The 22,509-nt window shown below is 45.4% G+C and overlaps 1 protein-coding gene across 2 annotated transcripts in view; it reads right to left on the bottom strand.

The window, feature by feature from the left end:
- The window catches only part of sgpl1 (sphingosine-1-phosphate lyase 1), a 60,893-nt gene that overhangs the window by 12,828 nt on the left and 25,556 nt on the right, over positions 1-22,509 (bottom strand). For both annotated transcript variants that reach the window (XM_067972406.1, XM_067972407.1), the window contains 5 exons: positions 12,787-12,875; positions 7,655-7,763; positions 5,259-5,357; positions 3,559-3,705; positions 2,022-2,260 (listed from right to left, as the gene is read on the bottom strand). In XM_067972406.1, the coding sequence (XP_067828507.1) occupies positions 2,022-2,260; positions 3,559-3,705; positions 5,259-5,357; positions 7,655-7,763; positions 12,787-12,875 (683 nt within the window). The remainder of the gene's footprint in view (positions 1-2,021; positions 2,261-3,558; positions 3,706-5,258; positions 5,358-7,654; positions 7,764-12,786; positions 12,876-22,509) is intronic.

Genomic DNA, 22,509 nt, shown 5'->3' with positions numbered 1-22,509 from the left:
TTTACCCACGAGTTTACTATTTAGTCACTGGTCTGAGCGCCTTTGTGGGTTGCATAATTTGGTGCTTACTTTCTTCATCTGTTTGTGCAAGTATTGCAAAATCTCTCACTGAAACCACAGTCCCAACCACCCCGCAGGCAGGTCTGGACAAACATTCTTCCAATCTCAGCGCTCTTCCCCACCAGTACTACGTAAAGAATCCATTTTAAACCAGAAGAGCTCGCCAGCCTAGAATTACCCAATTTGTTCAGTAATCTCTGCCAGTGATTGAAAGTTGGGGAGCTGTGCTGGGGGGGTGGTGTTTCTTGGTGGGGACAGAACACAGTTTAAAAACTCTGAGGCAGTCTTGCTTCATGCACATGTCAGAGCACACAAGGGAAATGCTGGTGCAAAGAAATTAATTATTCCTGTAGGTGTTTACATGCTTTTACTTTGCCCCTAAACAGCCGTGGCTCAGTGGGGAGCACTCTCACCTCTGAATCAGAAGGTCGTGGGTTCAAGACCCACTCCAGAGACTTAAGCACATAATCCAAGCTGACACTCGCAGTGCAGTACTGAGGGGGAGCTGCACTGTCGGAGGTGCCGTCTTTCAGATGAGTCATTAAACTGAAGCCCTGTCAGACCTCTCAGGTGGACCCAAACCATCCTGTGGCACGATTTCGAGGAAGAGCAGGGGAGTTCTCCCCAGTGTCCTGGCCAATATTTATCCCTCAACCAACATCATTAAAACAGATTATCTGGTCATTATCACGTTGCTGTTTGTGGGGCCTTGCTGTGTGCAAATTGGCTGCCACCTATCCTACACTACAACAATGACTACACTTCAAAATTATTTCATTGTCTGTAAAGCGCTGTGGAACGTCCTGAGGTCATGAAAGGCACTATAGAAATGCAAGTCTTTCTTTTTAAATTTTGTTTTGAGAGAGTGGCCTGTATAGAAACATAGAAAATAGGAGCTTCGTCCTTTGAGCCTGCTCTGCCATTCAATATGATCATAGCTGATCCTCTATCTCAATACCAGATTCCCGCTCTCTCTCCATACCCCTTGATGCCTTTTGTGTCTTTTACGTTCTGCTCTTACAATCAGGGTTCGGGCACTGGCAATGCAGCAGACCGACACCAGGCGCTAACCAGCGGTAGGGGCATTGCACCATTTAGACCGAGTCATTAAGGCCAAGCTTCAGTGTAGGCGATCAATGCCAACAGCTCCAGAGAGTAGGAGACCAGCTAGAGAGCAAAACAAACCAAATCTGGCTCAGAGCAGGTGAGGGCAAGTTCAGTTGAGCCACAGAATTACTGGCAGGGGACCTGGTCAAAACCATGATAAACTGAGAAATCAGATATGTTAACTCCACCAATAATCTACGAGATAAAAATTTGTATTTTAAAAACAAAGTTATAAATGAATGAGTAAATGCACCACATTTATTCTTGCGGGAGGAAAGGTCACTTTAAAAAAAGTTAATTGCCTTGAGAAAGGAATCTTTTATGTTTAGGAACAGAAGTTAGCCCCTCGATCCCATTCCGCCATTCAATTAGATCACGGCCGATCTGTACCCCCAACCCCCATTTACCCGCCTTTGTTCCATATCCCTCGATACTCTTACCGAACAAAAATCTCTCAATTTCAGTCTTTCAATTGTTTCAGTTGACCCCCAGCATCCACAGACCTTTGTGGGAACAGAGTTCCAGATTTCCACTCCCCTTTGTGTGGAAAAGTACTTCCTGATTTCGCTACTGAATGGTCTGGCTTACGTTTTCATAAATTAATTTTAAGTCAATTAATTTACAATTTTTAATAAATTAAGACCACTTTGTTAAATCTGAATCCCGTGTCTGCCAGGTCCATTACAGTGTTCTACAGAAAGCAGAGCTATCAAAACTCCACAGAACTTGCAAGGAGTTTCACTGTTACTTTACCCCTTCCCACACGATCATCGAGAACCGCTGGATTAAGCAATTAAAATACACGAATTGGAGGTAAGCACGTGGTTGAATGGGGCTCCATTGAGTATACGTACTGTGCTTCAATGTGTCGCGCAGTTGCAATAATCTTCTTGGTGGCTTGAACGTAACCATCTTCTCCCATGTACATCATGGTTGCCCAGCAAGCGGCAATGATTCCCCCAGGTCTCGAACCGGCGATAGTGGGAGATGCATAGATCCCTCCCTGCCAATCTGGGGCAACGAAGAACTGGTAGCGGCGGTATTTCTTGTCGCTGTACAGCACAACCGACGAGCCCTTGGGAGCGTATCCGTACTGGAGGAGGAAAACAGCAGAGAGAAAAATGCTCGTTAAGAAAGTTTACAAGAAAAGGGAGCAACGGGAAGAATGATGGAGTACTGCATACAGTTTTGGTCTCCATACTTAAGAAAAGACATACTTGCTCTCGAGGCAGTACAAAGAAGGTTCACTCGGTTAATCCCGGGGATGAGGGGGCGGACATATGAGGAGAGGTTGAGTGGATTGGGACTCTACTCATTGGAGTTCAGAAGAATGAGAGGCGATCTTATTGAAACATATAAGATTGTGAAGGGGCTTGATCGGGTGGATGCGGTAAGGATGTTCCCAAGGATGGGTGAAACTAGAACTAGGGGGCATAATCTTAGAATAAGGGGCTGCTCTTTCAAAACTGAGATGAGGAGAAACTTCTTCACTCAGAGGGTAGTAGGTCTGTGGAAGTTGCTGCCCCAGGAAGCTGTGGAAGCTACATCATTAAATAAATTTAAAACAGAAATAGACAGTTTCCTAGAAGTAAAGGGAATTAGGGGTTACGGGGAGCGGGCAGGAAATTGGACATGAATTTACATTTGAGGTTAGGATCAGATCAGCCATGATCTTATTGAATGGCGGAGCAGGCTCGAGGGGCCGATTGGCCTACTCCTGCTCCTATTTCTTATGAACTTTGCACTCGCTCAATGCCATTAACAAGTCAGCAAGGGGAACTTATATTTAATGCTGTCCAGTTAAAAAGGAACTTTAGTGTATGAATAAGAAAAGATTTGCCTTTACCTCGTACCCTATCACATCTCTCATATCTCGCTTGGTGCCTGGTGTGCAATGAATTACTTTAAAGTGAAATGATACTCTATGCACTGCAGCCGCACAATATGAGTTACAATTTCCTGCAGTTGAATATTGCAAAGATCGAAACCACCACTTTCAACCCGATACAAACGCCATGCCCTCACCACCAATTCAACTCCCGTCCCTGATCATTGTCTTAGCCTGAGACCTCACTCTTCACAACCTATTGATCCCTGAGCTGAGCTTCCAAGCCTACATCCTTTTCATCACAAAGATTGCCTACTTTTACCTCTCCAACATCGCAAAACCTCTGCCCCCTGCCTCAGCCCAGGCTGAAATCCTAATTCATGCCTTTTGTCACCAACAAGACGCTCCCCATCCAACGCTCTCCTGGCCGGTCTCCCGTCCTCCTCCACCCTCTGCAAATTTCAGCTCGTTTAAAACTGAGCTGCCCGCATCTCATCCCGCACCGAGTCCCATTCATAAAGCAAGAGCCAATTGCAATTGAGCGTTTCACGTTCACCGGCTACCTTGTGCGTGTCGGCAGAGATGCTCGTCACTCCCTTAAGGCGAAAGTCAAAGGGCGACAGCAAGTAACCAGCCTTCTCCATGAAGACAATAAGAAACCCCCCCAGACAGGCATCGACATGCAAGGGGATTTGGTAATCCAGAGCTAGCTGCGGGGAGAGAGAGAGAGAATAAATTAATTAGTTTACCGTAAATAATTAGGGAAATTCCAGAATATATTTGAAACAAAAAAAAAAATCACCACATTACTTGAATGCAGGAATAGAATCATAGAATGATACAGCACAGAAGGCGGCCATTCGGCCCATCATGCCTGTGCCGGCTCTTTGAAAGAGCTATCCAATTAGTCCCACTCCCTCTGCTCTTTCCCCATAGCCCTGCAAATGTCTCCTTTTCAAGTAAGTATCCAATTCCCTTTTGAAAGTTATTACTGAATCTGCTTCCACCGCCCTTTCAGGCAGTGCATTCCAGATCATAACAACTCACTGTGTAAAAAAACATCTCATCTCCCCTCTGGCTTTTTTTGCCAATTACCTTAAATCCGTGTCCTCTGGTTACCGACCCTCCTGCCAGTGGAAACATTTTCTCCCTATCTACTCTATCAAAACCCCTCATAATTTTGAACACCTCTATTAAATCTCCCCTTAACCTTCTCTGCTCTAAGCAGAATAATCCCACCTTCTGCAGTCTTTCCGCATAACTGAAGTCCCTCATCCCTGGTACCATTCTAGTAAATCTCCTCTGCACCCTCAGATATTGAGGGATTACTCAGATTGAAGTCCCGCAGATTTCTACATTTAAATCCGAGTTGCCTCACAAAGTGGCCATTGCCAGGAACAAATTTTCAGTCAGATCCAAACACACACCACATGTAATGCCCTCATAGTCACGCCTTTTATAAACATCAGCCGAGGAATTCCTTAAATGGCGGGAGGGGCGGGAGGCGGTGTCCAACCTCTGGAGCTGGAGACAGAATCGGAAGAAGAAAACAAGCAGGAATGGTTCCAACGCCCGACAGCCATCCACATGATTCCTGCTGGAAACCAGCAAGAGTGGGCACTGGGTGAGGCTCAGCTGCAATGACCTCTTCCTTCTGTCCCCTCACACTCCCCCCGCCCTCAAATCACTAATCTAGGCTCCCACACAATGAAAGGTCATTTGGTCAAGTTACCAGCTCCCGACTAGCAGATCTTGCAACAACAAAAAGGTGAATGTGCCAAGGTGGTGCCTGGAAGGAGATTCTCTTTAAAAAAAATTATATAAACTCGAATCCTCCCAGCCTTCGCAATGCAAGAGCAGCTACAATATTGTTTCCCCACACGCTGTCAGACTTAGTAACTCCTCAAACCCGATTCCAACCTCTCATTGCCAATCATTCTTTGAAGTTAAAAAGAAAATTAAATGCAGGAAAAAAAAATGCAAAGTTAACCACTGTAATCCGTAATAAATCATTTTGAAAGACTTCCTGACCGACAGATCTTTTAAAACAATTGCAAAAGCGTCAGTGACCTGCCTCGAGAATTTTTCTAACTACTGTATTTTTATTTGAACCGTACAAAAGACAGGAAGAATAAGCATCATGAGAGAATTTCCCTGCTTCCGTCTCCACCAAAAGGTTTCCTTAACTTCTTCAAATGAATCCTGTAATTCCCACTGGAATCACTCCAAGGCAGCATTGTTAGTACGTGTACCAGGAAAGCACCTTGGCAAGCTCCACGACTGGGTCCATGACACCGTGGGGAAACTGTGGCACCGAGCAGGCAAGCATGACCGTGTTCCTAGAAATGGATCTTTTCATGGCCTGGGGACAGAAGCAGAGTCAAGTTAGGTTCAGGAATCTCAAGTCTCGTTTCTCCAGCGACGTCCAAAATCAAATTGCAACGTCCGCGTTAGCAAGTGCAGGCGGGGACTCCTTACAACAATAAGCAATTATACACACCTTTAACATAGTAAAAAAAAAAAACATGTCCCAAGGCGCTTCACAGGAGTATCCTCAGACGGAATTTTGAGCCACATAAGGAGATATTAGGACAGGTGACTAAAAGCTTGGTCAAAGAGCCGAGTTATAAGGAGCGTCTTAAAGGAGGAGGGGGAGGTAGAGAGACGGAGAGGGAGGGAATTCCAGAGACCTCAATCTTCGTGAATACAAAGTCCATGAGCTCCTGGCACTGGTTCGTGGAGGAGTCAGAGGAGATGGTTTTAAGGAGACTTTTGATAGCAGAGAAAAGAAGCCGGGAGTTAGTGATGCTCTTTAGGATGAACCAGACTGACAGAAACCTGACCTCGCAGATCTCCTGCTAGCCACAGCCTTGGTGTGTCCGTTTGTGCATGGCACATCAATAGATGTAATTACAATTTAGCATGCAGACACAGACAAAAAAATATTTAATTAGAGAGGCTATTTGCATGTGAGTGAAGCCCTCGGCCAGACAGAGGACTGCAGTAACAGGGTGTGGTATGTTTGCATGTACTCATATGTCATGAAAGATTTATTTTCACCAGCAACATTACTGCTTCACCTCCCCGGGAATGATCATAATTTATATGCACCCAAATTGGCAGGTTATTCTCAGTAACAGTATTAGAATGCACTGGATTTGAAGGTGGACACCTGGATCAAACATTGCATAAACAGTCATTTAAACAAATGTAATTTTAAATGCTATCCCTTTAACGTTAACCCAATGTCTGTGATGCTAAATATGTGTATTTTTGAAAGCATATTATTCAACCATGCAAGAGTTAATTTTTAGGCTTTGATCAGAGAGTCAGAATTGGACCGACATAAACCAGCCAAATACTCATCAGTCAAGCCCAGATATCCTGTAACAACTTGACCGACCTTCTGGTGTGTCATCTGGACCTGCGATTGGGCGTGCAAATATTTAAGTGGAGAGTTTATAGTCATGGAGGAGTTTGGAGAGATGTTTTCAGATCAGAAAAGAAGGAGTTTTTATACCAGATAGAGCTGTTACCCAATAGTATCAGGGCCAACATCTTTTTCCAAGTTCTCTCTGTGCGGGTCCCCTGACTGACTCCTGGACTCCCCGTCCTCACTTCTGAGAGTCAAGCTACTTTGGATTAGTGATCCCAGATCACGGCAGATGATGTCCTTTTTTTTTTATTACCGTAAGGAATGCCCAAACTGTGGCCCACAGACCCTGACAATCCAGCCTGCAAAGCCCAGGTAACTCAGCTCCTTTTTCATTTATACTTCTGGACTCACTGGTTTCTCCTGTTTGAATTTTGAGAGCCTGGGAGTTTTGGAAGGGACCGTCCTCTCCCGGAGGTGCCAACTCCTCACTGGGATGCAACTCCACAGCACTGGTCATCCTCGGGCACCCGACTCAAATGGCAATTTACTGACACGCGAGCCACAACAGAATGTGGCGTCCGGCTATTCAACCGTGAAATGCATCACACCAGAGCCCGATCTTTCCCCTACTCAACGTGTGCATATGTGCAGTTCCATCAGGGGCTACTGGTTAGTGATCAGAAGTGAGAATCCTGGGCGATTTTATACTCCCCGATGCAAGGATCCTGAACCTGCGTGGCGGCCACAAGGCTCAAACTGTCCCACTGAGCTGCAATGATGAAATATTGGCAGTCATCGTGAAATACATACACAGCCTTAGGATGCACAGTGCAGCAGCCTTAAGACGCACTGTAAAGCAGCCTTAAGACGCACCGTCCAGCAGCCTCAGTGTTGGCCAGGTCCTAAAAGGACCATGAATGAAGCCAGAAAGTAACTTGCTTATTTGTTCTAGGATTTTAAAACATGCCCAGGTAAGGGGAAAGGGGTGGGGAAAAGATATTTGCAATTGTCCTTTTTGGGGAGGAGAGGGAGGAGAGGAAGGAAAGGACAAACAAAGAGCGCCCACTGATAGTCATTGCTTTCAATGCAGATTTTCCACCCTGTATACCCATATCCACTGTACCTTTTCATAAGCAATGCTGCCGTGAATCTGAAACCAAGGGCCGATGAAAGGATCATTGCAGCAAGTTCAGTGCTGAACCCCAGGGTGTTAGTACTGTCTCAGCAAGAAGTAGCTTATAAGGGTACATTTTCATGAAAAAGCAAACTTATCAGGCACATACCTTCACATCCACTTGCATCGTCCTCTTGTCCAAAGGTACGTGTACTATACTCATCCCAAAGTAGTGAGCAGCCTTGTCGAAAGCAGCATGAGCGCTTACTGGAACGACACTGGATAAAAGCAAAGACAACGGATTCAACGCTGCTCTGGATTGTTTAAGATTATGTGGTGACGAGGTAAAAGTCATGGTGCTTTTCCAGTTTCGGGACAGTGACCGTCTACCAGCCTCCCGCAGTGCTACCACTGAGCCACGGCTGTCAATTCTATTTATACAGCGCCTTCCGTGGCCTCAGGATGTCCCAAAGCGCTTCACAACAAATGAATTATTTTTCAAGTGCAGTCACTGTTCTTATGTCGGCAAACATGGCAGCTAATTTTTGCACAGCAAGATCCCACAAACAGGAAATGAGATAAACCAGGCAATAAATGCTGGCCAAGACACTGCTCTTCTTTAAATTCTACCATGGGATTTTCTATGTCTCATCTGAAACACTGCAACCCAAACATTGCAGCACTCCCCCACGACTGCACTGAAGTGTCAGCCTAGTACGTGCTCATGTCCCTGCAGTGCTCAATCAGCAAAATAGCTGCCAGGTTTGCCTCCGTAACACAGCATTTTAAAGTAATTCATTGTATGAGAAGCACTTTGAGGCATTTCTGAAATGTGATCGGGGCTGTCAATGCAAGTTTGCTTAAAACTCAATCTCCCCATTTCCAAAATTCTCACATAGATGATGGAAAGAAGTTTCCTCTCATTCAAGCTCGGATACAATACGGGCTTGGAAGAAACCTGTTTGTCGTGCTCCTTCAACAGTTTCCGGCTACCCACACTGGCACAAGGTGTGTCTGGTAAAGTGCTGCAAGAAATCACAGTCCTGCAGTCGTACCTTACAAGACTGCAAGACCTTGCAAGGCGGAGGAGGAGAAACTCTAAACCTCCTCACTGAAATCCCAATCTCAATAAAAAGCAGCTGGCTTTTACATAAACACACTTCAAACATTTCCACTCTTAAAGGGATACTGGCTGATGAAAAAATCCGCTCACAAAAAGAGAGCCCAGCAGAGCCCGGCAATGTTTGATAAACACTTTCACATTAGGACAAGAAAAGAGGAGGCTGAGGGGTGATCTAATGGAGGTCTTTAAAATTATGAAGGGGTGCAATAAGGGAGACGTAGAGAAGATGTTTCCACTTGTGGGAGTGACCAAAACTAGGGACCAGAAATATAAGATAGTCACACTAAAATAATACAATGGGGAATTCAAGAGAAACTTCTTCACCCAAAGAGTGGTTAGAATGTGGAACTCACTACCATACGGAGTACTGAGGTGAATAACATAGGAGTGTTTAAGGGGAAGCTGGATAAACACAAGGGAGAAAGGAATAGATGGATATGCTGATAGGGTTAGAAGAGGGGAGGGAGGAGGCTCGTGTGCAGCTTAAACGCCAGCATAGACCAGTTGGGTCGAATGGCCTGTTTCTGTGCTGTAAATTCTATGTGATTCTACGTATGTAAAAACAGTGCTCCTTCAACAACGGTGTCTTCTCTCCTCAGACTAACTCAGCAGCCAACAGGGGACACGAGGGTCTCCCTCCGTCAGTGCAGGCCATGGTGTAAACGCCCCTGAACCCCGAGAACAGCTGGCACAGTCGACCCACAAAAACCGGGATCGATGAATATTCCTCGGATTGAGGACCCAGGTTTTACGAAAGTTACATGCTTGAGCCCAGCACCGCCCTACGATAAAAGCAAATGGGGCAGAGCGATGCACAGGGGTCACTCCCCTCCCCCCCCCCGCCCCAGAGGTCACTCTCCACCCCCCCCACCAAGAGGTCACTCCCCCCCCCAGAGGGGTACAGTCAAATGGGCAATATCGAAGCACTCAGTGAGGCTGACTTGCAATAATTACAAGAGAATTTACTAAGAGTAACTTAGCCAAACGTTAATTGCTTAAAGCCTCGACAGACATTAAGAGGTAAATTTGCCTCAAGCTGGCCTTCCTGAAGACTCTCTGTCCAAGGTTACGGGGCTCCGTCCACAATGGAAACAGAATGAACTCCAACTACAACCTCCAGTTGTCAATATACAGAACCCAAAGCATTGTAAATCAGGACCGATACAAGAAAGACTTATTTTGGTATAAGTTTTGCATCAGTCCAGATGTAGAGACTTGACAAATGAAAATTAGAGCTCACTGTAAATAAACCGCCCCCAGGCTAATCATTAAGTGGAATTTCCAAGCCCTGATACGACAGTATCCAAAGCAGTCAATAAAAGAGTGATATTTATGGTTGGCAGATTACAGACACGCTTAAATGTATGGAAAAGTGTTTATTTTTATACATCAAAGTAGGTCTAATGAATAGTTGTTACTCGAAATGTGACACATGGCAGGACTGCGCATTTTCACAGTACATAATTTTAAAGTTTACAAATCCAACGTGACAACACATTCTGGGTCATAAAACAGACAGCAGCTTTCAGCAGTATATAATGCGCATCAGTAAGCAACTAAAATTACCCCTACCCCTGCTCAATAAACCAACTCCATATGGTTAGCACAACCAGCTCTTTCAGGCCATACAGATCATGTTAACAAGCTTCACACGGAAACCCTTTGTACTGTCACTCAATCTACGGCAACCACTAAAGTGATCATTTATTTAGATCCCACAGGTGTCGACTAAATTGAGACCATTTACATTGAGACTCAAAAGGGCAACAGATGCTCAATGAATGGAGTTTTTCCGAACCTGAATTGTGACAAGACTCTCCAGTGACTGTTAAGTTGTATTGTAACCAATCTGCTCAGCACCTCATAGAATAGAATCATACAGCACAGAAGGACACCATTCGGCCCATCGTGCCTGTGGCGGTTCTTTGAAAGAGCTGTCCGATTAGTCCGCTCTTTCCCCATAGCCCTGCAAATTGTCCCTTTTCAAATATATCTCCAATTCCCTTTTGAAAGCTACTATTGAATCTGCTTCCACCACCCTTTCAAACAATGCACTGTCAATCATAATTTATTTTTTAATTTTACGCATTGTATTTATTCAGTGGCTTATCACATTGAAACGACCCACACTTTCACACAAGGAACTTGCTGTCAAGAAAATGTTAGGAAATAAGGGCAAACAAGCAATTTGCCACATGTGGGCTCCCAATCTTGGGCCAGGTGACACTTCCTATATATTTATATTACACACACACACACACACACACACACACACACGTCAAGTCCAAGCACACAGCCTCTTTAGAACCAAGAGGCACAGGCTGAATGAAGCGTTTACGTACGAGTATTTTTCACGGTGTTTCAATATAACAGGAGTGTGTCTAATAGGAGATGCACCAATGTCCGCAAATCGGCTTAAAGCAGCTGGTTTCATCAAAGTAAATGCTGGGTGTCCAAGATTTCAGCTGTGGCTCAGCAGGTATCACTCTCGCCTCTGAGTCAGAAGGTTGTGGGTTCAAGTCCCACTCCAGAGACCTGAGCACAAAATCTAGGCTGGCACTCTCAGTGCAGGACTGAGGGAGTGCTGCACTGTCAGAGGTGCCGTCTTTCAGATGAGACGTTAAACCGAGGCCCCGTCTTCCCTCTCAGGTGGACTGAAAAGATCCCATGGCACTATTTCGAAGAGCAGAGGAGTTCTCCCTGGTGTCCCGGATAATATTTATCCCTCAACCAACATCACTAAAACAAGTTAAGTGGTCATTATCACATTGCTGTTTGTGGGACCTTGCTGTGCACAAATTAGCTGCTGACTTTCCTATGTTACAGTAGTGACTACACTTCAAAAGTACTTGATTGGCTGTAAAGCGCTTTGGGACGTCCTGAAAGACGCTTTATAAATGCAAGTCTTTCTTTCTCAGAGTTGGTCCCCTACTTATCCACTGATACAGCAATGGGGTCTCCACATTGCCGACTGGAGCCTATCAGCACCGGCACCAGACTGCGAGAGAGAAAAGAATGACACACGAAGGGTGCTCTCCCTGGCCACAAGCAGCAAAAACTGGCAACATGTGCCTGCAAACATCTCGCACAATGAGTTACTTTTTAAAAGAGAGCAGTGACAGTTGTTACGTAGGTAAATATAATGAAAAGGACATGGTCTAGTTTGCCTTTTCTAGCATCTCAGTCAAGGAACAGTGCATGGGATGGGCAGACTGAAGGGGGAGGAAAGGGATATTTTATGCTGCTCAGTTTTCGTGCTGTTTGGGAAGCTATTTATTGAGCTGCATCTCTCTGCCACGCCATTCAAAAAAAATAAAAACGGAAGGAGATAAAATGGGATGAGTGACACGAAAATAAATTGGAGTGTTTTACTGAACGCATTTTGGACCCAATATATAAAAAAAAATCAGAAACTAGAGGCATTTTACACAAACCACCAGCGCAGCTCTTGGGCTGTTCCACGGGTCCCATGCAGCGAGCAGCAACACTCAACTAGATTTACGAAAGGCCAGTGACCAAGGTGACCAAATGCCAATCAACGATAGTGAACCTGGCACAATTAACATTGCACAAGATCCAAGTATCGTTAGCCTGTCGCACGAGCACAAAATAAAGAGCAACATTGGTGTCTGTTTTCCAGCTTACAACAACAATTTGCATTGATATAGCGCTTTTAACATCGTAAAACGTCCCACGGTGATTCACAGAAGCATAATCAAACAGAATTTGACACCGAGCCACACAGAGATATTAGGACAGGTGACCAAAAGCTTGGTCAAAGAGGTCGGTTTTAAGGAGCGTCTTAAAGGAGGAGAGAGAGAGAGAGAGAGGCGAAGAGATTTAGAGAAGGAATTCCAGAGCTTAGGGCCGCCAATGGTGGAGCGAAGGAAATCGGGATGAATTCAGTGGCATCACAGCACGGGGAGTGTTACAGGATTGGAAATTACACATTGAGCCTCCAATGGATTAAGAGAACTTAACAAACTTGATTCGGGGGGGTGGGCGATAAGGAAGAGGCGAAGAAATAATTCATGTTTAAAACCTAGATATGTAAACAGTATCAAATATTAGAATATCCATTAGTGTTAAAAGGAAAATAACTCTGCACCATCTTCACAGAATGGAAGGCTAGTGTTTGCATTTTTCTTTTTAATTCATCGTGTTTTGTAGTTACTTACATTTCAGGGTATTTCACTCCTCTTTCAATCCCAAGATCTCTGTAAGCTTTGCAAGCCATGAGGATGCTTTCAGTCCCACCAGATGTCACCTGCAAAAGCAAAGGGTAGTTCAGAGCTCAGACTTTAAATGTTCCTATGCTGGGACATACCCCATCATCTAGTTACGATAAACTCAGGAATCTTATACTTTGCTACTCAAGCAGCTATATGTTCCCATGGGAGAAGATTGCTCAGAACCCTTTGGCAGACCGAGCTATGCTTTGTGGCTTGATGAATATCGAGGGCCTCGTGCAAGAGGACAAATAGATATCTTGGCAACATTTCTAGTCTCTAATCGTTTCTCTCCTCGCCAATTCTCTCCTCTCCTGAAGGTGTTGCTAGGTTACAGTTCCACTGGTGCCAGTTACACTCTTAATACTTGCCCAAGAGGCAGTAATTCCAGTAAGCTACTTACGTTGTGGGGGTTTGGGACATCACAGCTGAGCCTGATTCTAGCTCAACCACAGATGCAAGGGGAGTGGGAACACTGGCCAATTCTCGCCCAGCCCAACCCAAGAATGCGGAGGTCAGTCGCAGCTCTCCCTAACACTGCTCCAGCAAAGGTCCATCCACCTCAGGCACAGGGACTGAACTTGAGGCCTTCCTGTTATATATGGCCCAGCTGGATAAACTTGTCAAACCATCGGGGAAGCCATCAGACTCTTTGACTTTAGAAGAGTGCAGGTAATAGCAAACACGCTGTTCTCATGTCACCGACTTAACTTGTAAATATAAAACAACCCAAGTCTTCGTTCTTCCAATGGCAGCGGAGAGCCATTTTCAGGGGTTCCATGAGCTGCGATCGAGTCCTTGTTTAAAAGTGAAAGCATAAAGCAATATTCTCTCACTTGTTACAATGGTAGCTCTCAAGCTTCCAGTAAGTCCAACGTAACAGCAACAGCACCAAGTAAAGTCAAAAAGAGAAAGTGGCTCACAGAGGTCAGGAGTCTCTCTTCTGAGCACTGATCCCCTGGGATCCCGTAGCAAATACACAGCAGGGACTGAACAGTATCTTATACCCTTATTATTGTACAAAGCTTCTCAGATCAAGATGCCCTGGTTTGAAGACAAAGCATCTTCACTGGCTAATATTAAGAATGCGTTCACACTTAAGTGCTTCTTAAGTATCAGCTGTGGCTCAGTGGGCAGCACTCTTGCCTCCAAGTCAGAAGGTCACGGGTTCAATCCCCACTCCAGCGACCTGAGCACATAATCCAGGCTGACACTCCCAGTGCAGTACCGAGGGAGCACTTCATTGTTGGAGGTGCCGTCTTTCGGATGAGACGCTAAACTGAGGCCGTCTGTCCTTTCAAGTGGACCTAAAAGATCCCACGGCACTATTTGGAGACGAGCAGGGGAGTTTCTCCTGGTGTCCTGGCCAACATTTATCCCTCAGCCAGCACCTAACACAGATGATCTGGTCATTTATCACACTGCTGTTTGTGGGAGCTTGCTGTGCACAAATTGGTTTCTGCGTTGCCTGCATTACAACAGTGACTACACTTCATAAATACTTCAAAGGCTTTGAAACATCCCAAGGTCATGAAAGGCACTATATAAATGCAAGTCTTTCTTTTCTTTTAACTTTGGATCGTGGCAGAGCAATGTCAGTAATCCAGGTCCCAGTGTTTACACTGAAAAACAAATGGTCCCTTTATCCTGAGAGCAGACTTACAGGCCCACAAAAACGTACATTGAGAGAAGTTTTTAAGCAGGCTTCTGAAGGCTGGAAGCGAGATAGCAAGTTACAGGGGTTTCAGAAGAGAATTCCAGAGGGTCAGGGTGCAATGGCTGAACCATCAATTGAGTCCTGTGTAACGGCAATGGAACAAGTGCCTCAGTTCTACTACTTAACCGATGGGAAACAGGATCTTTCCAAAGGATTTTTTTTTAAATAAGCCCTAAGCTCCTCTGTACCTTCCCAGAAAAACAAAGTGCGTGCAAGACTCCAGGAAGTGGAATTTTCCATTCCCGTCCAGCTCGCAATAAGCCAACTGATAATTGACGTGAATGACACAAGCAGGCAGATCAAAAATATTTAAGTATCTTCACAACTGAAAGACTTTAGCTGAAAATAAAAATTTAAACTTAGCAATCCAGGCCGACACTCCCAGTGCAGTACTGAGGGAGTGCTGCCCTGTCGGAGGTGCCGTCATTCGGACGAGAAGTTAAATCGAAGCCCTCTCAGGTGGATGTAAAAGATCCCATGGCCACTGTTCGAAGAAGAGCAGGGGGAGTTCTCCCCGGTGTCCTGGCCAATATTTATCCCTCAACCAACATCACTAAAATTATCTGGACATTATCTCATTGCTGTTTGTGGGACCTTACTGTGCATAAATTGGCTGCTGTGTTTCCTACATTACAATAGTGACTGCACTTCAAAAAGTTCTTCATTGGTTGTAAAGCCCTTCGGGATGTCTTGCGGTTGAGAATGGTGCTATATAAATGCACGCCTTTCTATGTGGTAGTTTACTGGTGAAATGTCACATTATGAACTGTTTATTTCCGGTAATATTGCTCTTCCAGTTCCCCCCCACCGCAACAGAAAAGCATCTCATGCTGCACCCTTCATCAGGTGAGCAATCATCGCCAATGAGTTACTGTTCAGGTTTCTAAAACACTGATTCCCTTTTCAATGGCATCCCCTGTGAACAGATCCCATCCCTCATAAGAGGAAATGTGATTCTCACAAGCTCTGACTTGGCAGACGTTAGCACACTCTGGTTCAAACAGTTGCAGCCAATTTCAAACTGGAATTCACCGAGGATTCCCACTACATTCTCTATCAATTCAAATGAAGAAATACCACATGCCAAACCAAATTTGTACAAACTATAATTGCTACGTCTATAGATGTATTATTAAATACCCTTTAGAAATAGGCAGAATACTATAAAGCACAATAAGCACATATAAAACTTTATGGAATGGGCCACAATTCATTTGCCATTTTCATGTGGCAACCTTCATTATCAATGTCTTGTGGAGAAAGTAAAATCTCCCTTTTACTGCAAAACTTCACACCATACAGGATGCAAATCTCTGACTCTTCCTGACAGTAGTTTTCTGAAATCATCCTGGGAATTAACAGGAAAACTGCCAAAGATTGCAGCAAAAATTGCAGAAGATTAAGGCAAAAATTGCAGGAAATTTCCCTTAATTTCTTTTCAAGAAATTGTGGGCGATTGTGGCTATGTATTGGTAAACTCTGTTGCGAAATTTGACTAAAATTTAAAACAAAACAATTTATTACACCCTCCCTTTCCAGTCCATGCAGTCGCTCCTGTCCGACCGTTCCCACCTACTCTCTTCTCTCCTCAGTTCCTTCTGACAATGTTCTGCTCCTTCCTCCCTTCCCTGCGATTCACACAACCAGTCTTTCCTGATTTACCCTTCACCGCCACCCCTGGCTCCAAGCAGCTGCTACTCTGTAGGAATGGAACTGTGCAGTGCGCTGTGGGTAGGAATTTCTGATGTGCGAGATCAGGAATTCCTGGCCCGATTCCGGCACTGTCTGAGGATCATCAGAAAGGATCCAAGGATGGCGGCGAGGGAAACTTCAGGGAGCAGAGCAGGACATTTTTCACAGCGGGTGGGGAGAGAAAGAGATGATTTTTTTTTTTTGCAAATACATTCCGCACCGCTTATAGCGCACACGTTGGTGTTGGCGCGATTTGCCCGTTGTAAGAACGAAGTAACCAACGTATTTTTGAAAAACAGGAAATCTCGCTTAGCAACGGTCTCTTCCCAACTGTTGGCAGTTGCATCCAGAACCTCCTCACTGAGGTAATCGCACATCAAGAGGCGAACAGCTGACTGAAACTGTTTGAAGACCCGATTTTGCCTGAATTCAGCACAGCCTCTTTGATCTGGTAACTGCAGTGTAAGTACTCACTGAACTGCCCAAAATAGTCGGCGCAATTAATACTACTTCAAAGAAGAGCAGGGGAGTTCTCCCCAGCGTCCTGGCCAATATTTATCCCTCAACCAACATCTCTAAACCAGACTGTCTGGTCACTATCACATCGCTGTTTGTGGAACCTTGCTGTGCGCAAATTGGCTGCTGCGTTTCCTACATTACAACAGTGACTACACTTCAAAAGTACTTCATTGGCTGGAAAGAGCTTTGGGACGTCCTGAGGTTGTGAAAGTGCTTTATAAATGCAAGTTTTTCTTTTCCTTTCGTACATCAGGTCAAAGCACGCCTTAACTACAGAACCGACCCACAGGATTGTGCCAGTCGGCAGCTAGCTCATGATTTAGAAAGTCAGTACGTCATTCATTTTAACCAGCTTTCAGAGATTTGCACAGGCACCATCGATTGTTTATTGCGGGGGTCCTGTGCCTCTCTTTATTCACTGTGCACGATGGGATTCTGCTGTCGGAATTTCTGCATCCCGTACAATTTAAATATGGCACTTCAATTTTGTTTTCAAGCATACAGGACCCTGCACGCTCTGTTGATCGGCATGGTGACCCAAAGATTCACGACAACTGAACTGAGCCAACATCAATGAACACAATGGACTGCTGAGACTAAACTAACTCTTTTAAAAAATTCATTCATGGGATGCGGGCGTCGCTGGCAAGGCCGGCATTTATTGCCCACCCCCTGGTTGCCCTGAGAAGGTGGTGGTGGGCCGCCTTCTTGGACTGCTGGTAGTGGTTTGATACAACTCAGTGACTTGCTTGACCAACTCAGAGAGCAGTGAAGAGTCCACCTCGTTGGTGCAAGACTGGAATCAGATGCAGGCCCAGACCGGGTAAGGACGGCAGGTTTCCTTCCTTAAAAGGACATTAGTGAACCAGTTGGGTTTTTAAGACTATCTGTGGTCACTTTTAGTGATACTAGTCTTCATGTCCAGATTTGTCCAACTGAATTCAAATTATTTTGTGAACTGGACTAGCAATGCAGAGTTCGTGAGCTAGAAAACTTACCGCAGCGAGTTGTGAAACTGAGTTCAATAAATGTGGTCGTTTGTGGGCCGGAGGGGAGAAAAAGTGACCACGGATAGTCTAAAAACCCAACTGGTTCACTGATGTTCTTCAGAGGAAGGGAATCTGCCACCTGCTCCAGGTCTCAGCCTATAGGTGGCTACAACAACAACTTGCATTTATATAGCACCTTTAATGCAGTAAAACATCCCAAGGCACTTCACAAGAGCGTAATCAGACAAAATTTGACACCAAGCCACGTAAGGAGATATTAGGACAGGAGACCAAAAGCTTGGTTGAAGAGGTAGGTTTTAAGGAGCGTCTTGAAAGGAGGAGAGAGAGGCGGAGAGGTTTAGGGAGGGAATTCCAGAGCTTAGGGCCCAGGCAGCTGAAGGCACGGCCGCCAATAGTGGAGCGATGAAAATCGGGGATGCGCAAGAGGCCAGACGACAGCCTCATTGACTCCTAACGCCCCGTGAAGTGGCCCAGCAAGTCACTCGGTTATTTGAAAAAAAAAGTGCCATTGAAGACAGCCCACCATCACCTTCTCAGGGCAGCTGAGGAAGCACAACAAATGCCGGCCTTGCCAGTGACGCCCACATCCCGAGGATGATCTGGAGTGCACTTCCTCAAAGGGCGGTGGAAGCAGATTCAATAATAACGTTCAAAGGGGAATTGGATATATACTTGAAAAGGAAAGATGTAGGGCTACGGGGAAAGACCAGGGGGAGTGGGACTAATTGGATAGCTCTTTCAAAGAGCCGGCACAGGCACGATGGGCCGAATGGCCTCCTTCTGTGCTGTATGACCCATGATTCTATCTCTGCATTAAAGTAACGTGGTAATCTTTTGTTTGAGGTATGTTCTGGAATTTCCCTAATTGTTTACAGTAAACTAATCATTTATTTTTTCTCTTTCTTTCTCCGCAGCTAGCTCTGGGTTACCAAATCCCATTGCATGTCGATGCCTGTCTGGGGGGGGGGGATTTCTTATCGTCTTCACGGAGAAGGCTGGTTACTTGCTGTCACCCTTTGACTTTCTTCTTAAGAGATTGACGAGCATCTGTGGCGACACGCACAAAGTAGGCGGTGAACGTGAAACGCTCAATTACAATTGGCTCTTGATTCGTGAATGGGACTCGGTGCAGGATTGGATGCAGGCAGCTCAGTTTTAAACGAGCTGAAGTTTATGGAGGGTGGAGGAGGACGGGAGGTCGGCCAGAGGTGAAAGTAGGCGGTCTTTGTGATGAAAAGGACGTAGGCTTCAATTAAATTTTCCACTAATGCTGACAGACCTGCTGAGTACTTGATATTTCAGAAAGCCAGAATTTATAGTTCTTTTTCTCTCCGCATTATTGTTCACTTCTTGCTGCGTATACAACAAGTCACTCCTCAACCTTCCCGACTAACCTCCTTCCCCATTTAGCTGAACGGAGGCCTAAAGGACAGCAGTGAACAGGTTTGAAACGGTAATTTCATAACAAGATGGGCGATAAATTGCCATCAAGGCAGCATTAATTTGCGATGAACACAGATGTACGTGCCCAAGTTTACATTCACTGCCTCACACCTCAGCGCTTAGTCACCACGGTGACACAAACACAAGCCCCTCCCATTCGAGCTGCAATGATGGGCTTTGTCAGCTCAGCACTAATGAACGAAGCTGTGTGCAACCATTGTGCACCCAGTGTCGGGGAAAGTGAAGATGAGCCCAACCTATGAACTCAACAGTTCGCCTCCTGAAAGGCAGGTTTGTACAGTCGGCCCGGTTAAATGAGGAATTCAGTTCCACTACCCTTTCACCTACAATTCAACGGCTCAACGTAGCAAATAAGAAATCACAACTGTGTAAACTATTCAATTTGTGTACGTCTACAGTATACACACACCCACACTCTGGCTGTAATTCAACCTGTGGATTTTACCAATACATGAAGCACGCTCAAACTTTGCTCCTGCGGTTTTCTGAAGCGTACCGGTAATATTGCCATCGTTACAGGCTTGTATCACGCTGCCACGTGCTGCCCAAGCTAAATGGGGGACTCCTTGTAACTGCCCTGAAGACAGCTTTAGATAGAGTCCCCACCACTTACACCGTGCTTGGCGCTAACCATTCACTATCAGCATCAATTGTACGGTATTAAGCACACGGACTATTGAGAGCGGTTTAATAAGTACTTATCGGTTTATAAGGTTCTGCTGATTTCAGGCAAAGTCAGGTCTTCGAGCAGTTTCAATCAGCTGTTCACATCTGGTTATAGTGCGATGAGATTCCGGAGGCAACTGTTAACAACTGGGAGAGGGAGTCACTCAGTGAGATTTCCTGTTTCTTTTTATAAATATGTTGGTTACTTCAGGGTTCAGTGTGTGTAGCGGGCTTCACTGTCCAGTGCGTGCAGCTCACACCAACACGCCCGCTATAAGCAGGAAAACCTGCCTTTCTTCCCAAACCGGATTTTAAAAACGTTTCAAAAGAATAAATAATATAACCCTCTGAAAACTGTATTGGAAGGAAACGTTCTACTGGGGCAAGAGGAGACTGTTTCAAGCTGATTTGAAGCAGCAGCAATATGATCAGTTATAAAGCATCAAGTCAGTGCTGGAATTTTACTGCACAGGAAGTGGCCATTCGGCCCATCGTGTCTGTGCCGGCTCTCTGAAAGAGCTACCCCATTAGTCCCCATTCCCCCTGCTCTTTCTCCAGACCATTTTTGAAAAACATTCTTCTTCAGATATTTATGCACTTCCCTTTGAAGAGGAACTACGGATTCTGCTTCCACCATTGTTTCCGCGGGGTAATTCGTGACCCAATTAACCCTCTGGGTAAAGAAAATTCTCCTAACCTTGTCCCTTCATTCTCACAGAATCCTTCCTTAAATCGGACAGACTAGGTGGCCAACCGAGTCTGTATTTGCCACTAGCTTCTCAAAAAGTGATTTAACCCATCAATAATGGAAAGTGGAACTGGATGCATGTTCATAAAAAAGAGGCCATTCGGCCCTTCGTGCCTGTGCCGGCTCTCTCAAAGAGCTATCCAATTAGTCCCACTCCCCCGCTCTTTCCCCGTGGCCCTGCAAATGGTTTCCTTTTCAAGTATATATCCAATTGCATTTCACATCTGACCTCCTACAGCTACATGGTAACCTGCGTGCGATTTTTCCATTACGAGCTTTCATTCCGAGTTTAAAAAACCTTGTGTAATCCCACAAGACGCACAGTCTAGACCGGGGCATAAATAAACCGGCATGTCATTAGAAATCATTCTTGGGGGGGAAAGTAAACCAGTGAGTGGCTGCTGTCTGGCAGCACTGTATTAGAGGATTAGCTGATTTACTTGGTATGTACTTGTGTAGGTCACAAGGTGTCTTTTCAAGCCAAATGTTCTCAAGGCTGGCATTTTGCCAGGAACCGGCACTGAAAATGTTTGTCTCCTGTGAAAGGTGAATTAGCCGATAATGAAGAAGGTGGTGTGTGTACAAATTGGAGGCTTTCTTTCCCCTCCAAAAACCATGCCAGGGACTGATTTGGGGTCGAGCAAGTACCGACTGCTGAAACAAACACTGTCACAGTAAACCCCCCCCATCTCCCCACCAACATCTGCTCTCCTCTTCTCCCGTTGCTGTTTGAAGATCTCGTGCCCCATCCAGGGGTCCGAGTAAACCATTAATTACTGTGCAAAAATATCGATGAACTTTAAAAAAAAAGAGTCAACGTCAAAGTGCCTCCGACTGTGAGCTCACAAAAGGCAGGTGCAGGCGTGGAAATCCATTCACCTCACCAAGCTCACCCAGCCCAGGAGCCTTCAATCACCCTCATCACAGCATCCAACTCGATGATCCAAAGTCTTGGCCTCCACTCTCCCAACCAGATCCCAAGTATCAATCAATCACTTTCAGGTGAAAAATTGCTTCCAGGCATCAGTCACGAACATATCTTCAAACAGTTATTTTATAACTAATAAACAAAAAAGTGATTTTGCTCCCGGGTTTTCCTCGCAGCAGCGCCCTGGAGATTAGTCTTGAACTCCTGGAGACTCCAGGGCAATCAAAGTATGTGAAGACTCAGTCGTTTATCTGCAAGGAGTTATGTTTTGCAAACCATTCGGCTCTTGGGGCTGAGAGGAGTTGGCGTCTATTCCTGGCCCTTCAGCGTACCCTGGCAAGAACTGTCCCTCCGCCTTCACTCATCATCGATCCATGATGGGATACCTGGGGTGGGGGGGATCTCAGCAGGGCAGGGGAGTGAACCTGCTCCTCCCATAGTGGAGTGGACTGGCCAATTTGTGTCCAAGTTAGGTGGGATCATACGGTGAAAGGAAAGATTTGCAGGGTTAAGCGGAAAGAGCAGGGGGAGTGGGACCAATTGGATAGCTCGTTCAAAGGGCCGGCACAGGCACGATGGGCCGAGCGGCCTCCTTCTGCACTGTGTGATTCTATTCCACATCCCTGGCAAATAAATGCCTCAACTATTCTTTGGACATAGGCATGGAAATTGCTTTGTAAAGCAAATTTACTGTTGTGTGTCAAGGCTCTGGGGCTGCTCTTATTTTAATGTGCTTTGGAGTAGGTCAGATGCCTTTTTGCGAAGGATGCCAGTATCTGAAATCCTAAGATTCTGCTCAGGAACCTTGGGATTCAAACGGCCCAAAAGCCGGTCTCCACACGCGGCTGACAAGTACACTTCCCATTTCACTTTCGTGGGCTCCAGTTCTGGGGAGAGCGGTCTGCTAATTGTGTGTTGAAGTGTCTGC

Source organism: Heptranchias perlo, chromosome 36 (assembly GCF_035084215.1).
Source record: "Heptranchias perlo isolate sHepPer1 chromosome 36, sHepPer1.hap1, whole genome shotgun sequence".
Classification (NCBI taxonomy): Eukaryota; Metazoa; Chordata; class Chondrichthyes; order Hexanchiformes; family Hexanchidae; genus Heptranchias; species Heptranchias perlo.
Note: the sequence above shows the minus strand (reverse complement) of the source record. Positions and strands in the feature narration are given on the sequence as shown.